Here is a 9,263-nt window from a genome sequence, read left to right on the forward strand (position 1 = left end):
AGGGCTGGCCAACTAGATCTAAAGGTGGTTCAGAGTCCAAGGTCCAAAGAGATAAAAGAACATTAACGAATAAGCCAAAGACCTCAGCAATAAATGAGGACTCAAGGATCGCACATTGTTTTTTCTCAGTATTACTAACACAATCTGTGACGGGAAAAGGTGTGAGTTGAGCCATGTGTCCTTAGACTGGGGATGGGAGGCATCCTTTTCAGAGGCCTAAACCCTATCCTCGCTCCAGTCTGTGATCTCTCTAATCCTGCTTTATTTTCACCCTCCCAAAGACCGATCACCTGAGGGTACTGGGGTGGTTCCACCCCCTTTCCTCCCCCTTTCCCCAAAATAGAGATGGTGGCAGGTAATGTGGTGAAATCACACGGATCTGGTTTGCAGAACTGCCTCTCATCTCTGTGACCTGGGAGAATTTAACCTCTCTAAGCCTCAAGTGGCCTCATTTATAAAATGGAATAATAATCTCCGCTTCACTATGGTGAGAATTAAGTCAAACAGCGCCTATATAAGGTGGCTGACACACAGCACACGTGAACCACATGTTCCCTTCCTCTACTCCTTTCCTGGTGAATTTAAATCTTATTAATTCAGGGCACCTGGGTGGCTCAGATTGGTTGAAGGTCTGACTTTTGTTCAGATCATGATCTCATGATTCATGAATTTGAGCCCCCCCCTCCCCCATTGGGCTCACGGCTATCAGTGCAGAGCCTGTTTGGGATTCTCTGCCCCCTCCTCTCTCCACTCCTCCCCTGCTCTCTCTCTCTCTCTCTCTCAAAAATAGATAAACATTAAAAAAAAACTTATTAATTCAACTCTGCGCCAAGCCCCACCCTTCCTTTTGGCAAACAGAGGGAGGCACCTCTTCTCTCCTCCACCCACTCTGAAGTGGTCAGAGTACAGAGAGCAGCTGTGAAGTCAGAGTGGACAACCAGCCTCCCCTGAAGCTAAAGGGTCCCCCGGAGAGGATGAAGTTCTCTGTGGCAGCCCTCTTTCTCCTCATCCTCATCACCACTCCGGCTTTGTACGGCCAGTCAAGTGAGTCCACCTGTCCCTGCAGGGCTGGAATGAGAAAGGGCAGCTGGCAGTGAGGTGACATCAAGAGTCCTGTCAGGTCTCCGTCATCAGCCATGGGCCCTCTCCCCTCCTGCAGGCACACTCCTCAAACTCTCTCCTTTGCAAGGAGAGCTGGGCTGGTATCTAGATCCCTTCTGGGGTCATCAGGCAGTTCCAGGAAGCTGGGTCAAGGTCATGTCAGGAATCCCAAAGTTGGAGAATAGTGAGCGATCATTTAGGAGGAGCCAAGGAAGTAATAGGAGATACGAGAATAAACGTGAGCAACAAAAGGAGGACAGGAAGATAGCTGGATAAGAAAAGCTACAGGTGCTCTGAGAGAGCAGGACAAAAGGTACTGGGAAGGGGGCTGAAGTGATGTTTGGGGCCAAGCCCAGGGGTGGGGAGTCTGAACCTAGATACTCTTCCTTGTAGTGTCTGGCACAGATTTCTGGGACTATCATGGCAGCCAAAGGAAGGCCCAATGGGATGCCCAGGTGTGCAGTGCAGGATTTCATGGCCTCTGTCCCCATTCCCCAGCCTGGGTTTAAATAAAGGCTATAGAAAAGAGAAAGGGGTTGAAAGGTTTTGGGAGCCACAGGATGCTTGGGACCTATGGAGAACAAGGTTTGTTTTTCCCACTCTCTATCCCTGCCTCAACCATCATATGTGAGGACCTGGCAACAAGAAAGAGACCAAGCCACTCAGACTTTCCACATACCAACTTCCATGTGCCCCAGCCCCTTTTTTTCTCCCTAAGGCTACCTTTAGCATGTGGTCTGGTCGGACTCTGGCATATAAACTCTCAGGGGAACAACGGTCATGCACACCACATATTCTGCCCACATGCTCTCAAGATGCCCCCTGGACTTTGTCATCTTTGCTTTGAGAACCAGGGTCATGGATGTCACTATGTGCAGAGCTGCATCTGGTGGGTGGCAGGAGGTAACATTGCCCTTAGGGAAGGTCAAACAGACCACTACGATGGGTTCAGTCTTCAAAAAAGTTTCGGAAAATGGCCCACCCAAAGCATGGATCAACCAAATGGTACTCTTGAGATATTCCAATCTTGGCCACCAGCTGGAAGCAAAGGGTCAGGCGGCAAAGGGATCTGCACTCTGCAGTTTTGGGGGCTGGGAGAGGTCTCTACCTGCCCTCTTGTTTGATGTCCCAACTGATGAGTAGTCAGGGGAGCTCAAGAGAAACACAGCACTAACAACCAACCAAGGCCAGCATTTTGACAACATCAAAAAGAGGGGGGGAAGTGGCATTTCCAGGCAAGAAAAATGGTCAATTACTACCATCTACTCTTTTTAAAAATTTTTTTTTCAACGTTTTTTATTTATTTTTGGGACAGAGAGAGACAGAGCATGAACGGGGGAGGGGCAGAGAGAGGGAGACACAGAATCGGAAACAGGCTCCAGGCTCCGAGCCATCAGCCCAGAGCCTGACGCGGGGCTCGAACTCACGGACCGCGAGATCGTGACCTGGCTGAAGTCGGACGCTTAACCGACTGCACCACCCAGGCGCCCCAGCATCTACTCTTAATTGTAACAAGCACTGACTGAGCCTTACTATGTTCTGAATTAAGGGTTTTACCAGCATTTTCTCAACTAACCCTCACGATGATCCTAGGACGTATAAGCATATTTTTACCCTAATTTAATGGATGAGACCTAGAGAGATTTTTTTAATTTGCCCATACTTCAAATCATTTGGTCAAGATACCGATTCCAGATGTCTGACCCGAAGCCTAAACAGAACACTTTTCTTCCCACCCTAACTTCTCTGGCTCACTGCTCATCTCACCCTCCTCGCTGACCTCAGCCCCTCTAATGCTGCTAGGATACAGTCCACAGCTCAGAAGGTGTGCTAGTCTCCCCTTCCCTCTCCAATTCTGTCTCCTCTTCTTTCTTCTCACATTGCATTGCTGCCATCTGTAGCGGCTCAGCATTCCCCAGACACTCGGCTTCCCCCACGCCTTCATGCCTTTCTTCCAGATCCCACAACCCTTTCATCTGCTTCAATCCCACTCATCTTTCAAGAAGCAAGCCATGCACTACATGCTGTGGGACTTCTTCCTCAGCCACCCAGGCTGGGGTAGGTACCCCTCATTCTGTTTTCCACAATTCATTTCACTTTCCCTTTTCACTCTGACTAGACAGTGAGATGCTCCAGAGTAATGATGGTGTCTTCCTCAGGGTTTTGCCCCCTTAGAGCTCAATATGTGTTGGCCAAATCAAGCCCTGGCTCACCAGCAAACATGAATAACCAAGTCACTTGCATTTGCTGAAACTCAGTTCAGAAGCTGAAGGTTCTAGATGTATGTCCACCCCCCCCTTCCTTTTTTCATGTTCTCTGTTACCCATAAAGCTATCATCAGTCCCTGCTAACAGATGGTTTTGCCATCAGAAGTATGGAATGCAATGGGTGGGAGATGAAGGTAGGCAACCACGGGCTCCCTCTATGCCTACTTGGTTCAGCTTTCAATGTGATTCTCTCAGAAATTCCTGAGTCGGTGAACCATTCTCCCACCTGCTGCCTGAAGTATCATGAGAAAGTATTGCCAAAGAAATTGGTGGTGGGATACAGAAAGGCCCTCAACTGTTACCTGCCAGCAATCATGTAAGCATCCCCTGCAGACATTTCTGTGGAGGGGGAAGGGGAACCGGGGCCAGAATGAGATGCACAGAACCAAGAAGTCTCCATGTTAGAAGCAGGGGAGTCGTGCTTAAGGGCTTGGGCTTCGAATCTCGCAGGGAAGTCCTCGGTTGTTTATTTTTTTAATATTTATTTATTTTTGGGAGAGAGAGAAAGAGGGATAGAGTGGGAGAGGACAGAAAGAGAGGGAAACAGAGGATCTGAAGTGGGCTCTGCGCTGACAGTAGCAAGCCTGATGCGGGGCTCAAACTCATGAACCACGCAAGATCATGACCTGAGCCAAAGTTGGACGCTTAACCTACTGAACCACGCATGAGCCCCAGGCCTGAGTTTAATTCTTGATGTTGCCACTTACAGTTTTGTGGACTGATAAATGACAGCCATAATGGTACCCATGCCTAAGTATCTTGGCTGAGCAGGGAACAGGCTGAAACAGGGACAATGAAGCCAGGTCTAGAAGCCAGAGAGGGAGGCCTACTGAGGGAATTCAGATGGGGGAGGCCTAGGGATGCAGTAAAGAGTATGAGGTGAGCCCCCGGTGAGCTAAAAATGGGGGAGTGTAGACTGGACCCCCACCCTACTCCATGCTCACTGACATTCTAACTCTGCCTCCACAGTTTTGTCACCAAAAAGAATCGAGAGGTCTGCGCCAACCCCAACAACAAATGGGTCCAAGAGTTCATCAAGGATCCCAATCTACCTTTGCTGCCTCCCAGGAACTTGGCCCAGGTTAAAAGTATTAGAACATAGGAAGGCCGACCCCAGCTCGAAGCTCTGAAGCCTCGGTGGGAGTCCAGGTTCCGGAAAGAAAAATGCAACCCTGTGAAAATGCAGGTGGCCATGTGGTCTGGATGACAGTGGTATTGAGAGAAGCTGGCCCCTGATGCAAAAAGTAATTAAAAGTATTTCAAACACTTTCTCAATCTCCAGAGGAAATGCCAAAGTTAAGGGAGGTGGGGATAAATACATTCTCAATACACAGAAATATGTATTTCACATCTTTCTCTTGGCTCTGCCTTTGGGGCCTCCCCTCCCACCTGCACACCAGCCATCCTAAATAATTATGGCCAGCTTCCGACCTGCCACATCTCTGGCCCCTTACTCATGAAATGCCTGATAGAACTCCTGACTTTTCCTGTCCATCCTTATCCCTTTACTAGATTTCTTTTTCTTCTTCTTTTCTCTTAAAACATTTCTTTTTTAGCAACCAGAGTGGGAATATTCACATGCTAATAATTTTTTCCCTGTTGCAGAGGTTTTGTTAGATCCCCAACACAAAAGAGAAGTATAGATCTCAGTATCTCCAGTTTGCTCATGCTGCAGCCCCATCAGGGCTTCATTCCTTTTTAATGCTGAATAATGTTTCATTGTGTGTATGCACCACATTTTGTGTATCCATTCATCCATTGTGGACATCTGAGGATCCATACCCCCTTTTCTTGACATTAGCTAGACTTAGCGGATCTTGGTTTCCATTACTGGTGCCAAAAGCACTTTAACTTGTACAATGGCCCATCAGTCACCAGCCAGGGCCTCAGAGACAGGTAAGGGTCCAAGACTCTGACCCACAGGCTTCCTGCCCTTGTCCCTCCACAGCAGGGAAGTGGTACATGTTTTAGAACCTCCTGGCCTGGAGGTTCCTGCTCCTTGACCCAGAAATTTCTCTCCACCCTCCTTGCTATCAGAGATGAGGCATTACAACTGAACATGATCAAATTTCTCCCTCTAGTAGCTCACAAACCAGGGACAACAAAATCACTAACAAATACAACATAGTCAGGCTCAGATCTTTGCTTGCAGAGGCCAAAGTGGACATGGAGGGATGTCAGGGCTTGTATTGACACAGGAACCAGAACAAATTCAGCATGTACACCCAAGGCAGCAGGAAGTTTCAAAGTCCTTAGCCAGCACCAGGGTCAAAAACCAGGGAACCAGAGTTCACAAGCCTAAAGGACAGGATGGAGCTGAAAACAGGAAGCACAGGCCAGGGCCAGGATCCTGGCAAGCCAGAAAGGAAATGTTGTTTGTTGTTTCTCTGTGTGTGTCTCTCTGTCTCTGTCTCTCTCTCTCTCTTCTTTTTTCTTTTTCTTTTTTTCTTGTTTTTTTTTTTTTTGATCCATCACAGTTCAGAGTTGAGATGTCAGTCTAAAAGCCTAATTGAAAATCTATATACAAAGTCAAATTCACACCTCAGCACATAATACAAAGCTTGCCAGAAACTCCTAACAGTTCAGAACTGGACATACTTTTCTTAGGTACATTCAGTTGTTTTCAAAGAGGGCTATTCCTCATCTTTTCAAGGTAAATAGATGCCTGGCTTTAGACACATGCACACACACACAAAGGCCCTCTTCATCAGGACACACAAGGGTCTTCTAACCCTGGTCATCCTAAAGCAAAGACCTCATCCACATAAACCTACACCTAACCAGCTTACTTGACTGTCAGCCTTATGGGACGTGGGTGATCAATTGGGAGGGAATGGAAAATAAGGCCTAGAACAGTAGGTGGTTTTCACTGCTATATCAGAGAAAGGCCTTCAGCTCAAAACAGGAGAAGACCACACACAGCAACATGGAGGAACCAATGGGTAGGACAGGAAGGCAAAACATGAAGAAAAATTCTGGGTAGTACAAAGAGAATTTTATGTGGAGGTGAGAGTTCTGGCCACATGTCCCTTCTCTGTACAGCCATTTGCTGCACCATGAGCATTTGAACCAGATGACCAGATGTCCTGGGGCTGGATTTGGCTGGCCTGTAAGAAATGGTATTTGGCCTGGCTCCAGGTGTGTTGTAATTTGCCATAATCCCTGAACTTCTGCCATTGTCGATAGCATGAATGTTTTCTGGGGCAAGATGGCAACCCCCCCCCCATTGCTCAGCAAGATCCTCCCCCAGAGAATCAGGGTGGGTCCAAGCCCTGGGGGTCTCTGAAATGTGGGATTTTGAAACACAACCCCTGGGTGGCTCAGTCGGTTGAGCGTCGGACTTCGGCTCAGGTCATGATCTCACGGTTTGTGAGTTTGAGCCCCGCGTCCAGCCCTGTGCTGACAGCTCGGAGCCTGGAGCCTGCTTCAGATTCTGTGTCTCCTTCTCTCTCTGCCCATCCCCCGCTTATGCTCTCTCTCTCTCTGTCTCTCAAAAATAAATAAATAAATGTAAAAAAAATTTTTTTAAATAAAATAAGAAACAACCCATCTGAGATAAAGCTGGAGGGAGGGGCCGCCTGGCAGGTGGACAGCTTGGACATGGACAGGGTAGAGGCGAGGAGTGGACGGAGGCCTGAAACAAAGGAGGGTGCTTGATTACAGGTGGGTGAGAGAGCAAAGTTCCTGTGCCAGAGACTAGAGAGCTGGATGAAGCCATTTCCATCTCTGCCGCACCAGCGCATATAAGCTCGCATACAGATCCACCCACTAGTTGGCTAAGCAGCGCCACCTACTGGAGAACAGGGCCATTACACTTAGCCCAGTCCAACTGTGCCCTCCAAGCACATCCCCTAGAAGACCAGCACAAGTCACTCTACCTGCTTAGTTTACAGACTATAAAAGTCTTCATAGTTTCAGTTCTAGGGGAAACTGGATGTAACTTCATTCAGGCTTCATTCTGTTTGCTGGTTAACTTATTTGTTTTCTTTCTTCTGTTTTTGCTTGCATTGTTTTCTTTTTTCTTTCTTTTCTTGCTCTTTCTTGGATACAGAAAGGACACTTTATGATTATTTTTTTACTTTATTTTATTATTTTATTTTTATTCTATTTAACTTTCTTTATTTTATTTTATTCTATAAATTTTTTTAACTTTTAGATTTTTTCTTACCTTTTTTTTCTTTCCTTTCCCTTTTTTTCTATTTTATCAAGCTTCTTTCAACAAGCAGACCAAAGCACATCTAGGATCTAGCTTCTTTTATTTGATTTTTGTTTTGTTTTTAATTTTTTAATTTTTACTTTTAATTTTATTAATTGTTTTCTTCCTCCAAAATACAAAAGGATGGAATTCTCCATCACCCCCCCCCAAAAAAAAACAGGAAGAAGTGACAGCCAGAGATTTAATCAACACAGATATAAGTAAGATGTCTGAACTAGAACTTAGAACCATGATAATAAGAATACTAGCTGGGTTAATGAAAAAATGCTCAACATCACTCATCATTGGGGAAATACTATTCAAAACCACAATGAGATATCACCTCAAACCTGCCAGAATAGCTAACATTAACAACTCAGGCAACAATAGATGTTGGTGAGGATGTGGAGAAAGAGGATCTCTTTTGCATTGCTGGTGGGAATGCAAACTGGTGCAGCCACTCTGGAAAACAGTATGGAGGTTCCTCAAAAAATTAAAAATAGAACTTCATTATGAACCAGCAATTGCACTACTAGGTATTGACCCAAGGGATACAGGTGTGCTGTTTCAAAGGGGCACATGAACCCCAATGTTTACAGCAGTGCTATCAACAATAGCCAAAGTATGGAAAGAGCTCAAATGTCCATCAACAGATGAATGGATAAAGAAGATGTGGTATCCTTTCTTGACAATACAATAGAGTATTACTCAGCAATCAAAAAGAATGAAATCTTTCCATTTGCAACTATGCGGATGGAACTAGAGGGTATTATGCTAAATGAAATTAGTCAGAGAAAGACAAATATCATGACTTCACTCATATGAGGAATTTAAGATACAAAACAGATGAATGTAAGAGAAGTGAAGCAAAAATAATATAAAAACAGGGAGGGGGACAAAACATAAGAGACTCTGAAATATACAGAACAGAGGGTTACTGGAGGGTTTGTGGAAGGGGGGATGAACTAAACGGGTAAGGGGCATTAAGGAATCTACTCCTGAAATCATTGTTGCACTATATGCTAACTAACTTGTATATAAATTTAAAAATAAATTTAAAATAAATTTAAGATCTTTCAAGATGGTGGAAGAGCATGGAAGTTTTTTGTGTGTCTCACATCCATGAAATACAGCCAGACCAACACTAAACCATCCTGCACACCAAGAAAACTGATCTGAGGATTAACACAACAATCTGCCCAACCTGAACCACAGAATTCAGCAGGTACACAGCGTGGAGAGATGAACTTGGGGAGAGAGAAGCTACAGAGGGCAGGGAGCCACTTTTGCATGTGGAGAGAGGAAGGAGATGGGGGCGGGGGAGATTATGGGAAAAGCACCACTCCCCAAAAGCAGCTGGAGAGAAAGTGGAAAATTGGAAACAGCCACAGGGACTGAACTAAAAAGGGAGAAAGGAGAAAGGAGGGGTTTTAAATTCCATTAAGACTGTAAACAGGGGGAGCACGGAGTCTGAAACTCCACAGCTTGATACCTGGTGGTGTTCTGGTGGGAAGGGAGAATCCCCAGGAGCAGAGCGGGGTCCGGGAGGTTCTTGGGCCACACAGGGAGAAGCAGTTCCACTGATGAAAGGACATTTGGTAGAGGCTGTGAGGCCACCTGGGCCCAGTAGACCCCAGAGAATGGCCACATTTGCTGATGTTGGAACAAGGTCATTGGGGATGAAGCCTGGTGCCAGATGT

At 46.0% G+C, this 9,263-nt stretch overlaps 1 protein-coding gene across 2 annotated transcripts; it reads left to right on the forward strand.

Annotated features, from left to right (window-relative positions):
• Positions 1 to 888: 888 nt before the first annotated feature.
• CCL16 (C-C motif chemokine ligand 16) lies at positions 889 to 4,637 on the forward strand. 2 transcript variants are annotated; one of them, XM_058703169.1, is made up of 3 exons: positions 889 to 1,044; positions 3,564 to 3,684; positions 4,338 to 4,637. In XM_058703169.1, exons 1-3 carry the CDS (start codon positions 975 to 977, stop codon positions 4,468 to 4,470), a joined length of 324 nt encoding a protein of 107 aa, XP_058559152.1. In that variant the 5' UTR covers positions 889 to 974; the 3' UTR covers positions 4,471 to 4,637. The 2 variants fall into 2 exon arrangements, with proteins under 2 accessions (XP_058559152.1, XP_058559151.1); XM_058703168.1 differs by lacking the exon at positions 889 to 1,044 and adding an exon at positions 3,073 to 3,159.
• The last annotated feature ends 4,626 nt before the right edge of the window (positions 4,638 to 9,263 follow it).

This window comes from Neofelis nebulosa, chromosome 16, assembly GCF_028018385.1.
Source record: "Neofelis nebulosa isolate mNeoNeb1 chromosome 16, mNeoNeb1.pri, whole genome shotgun sequence".
NCBI lineage: Eukaryota > Metazoa > Chordata > Mammalia > Carnivora > Felidae > Neofelis > Neofelis nebulosa.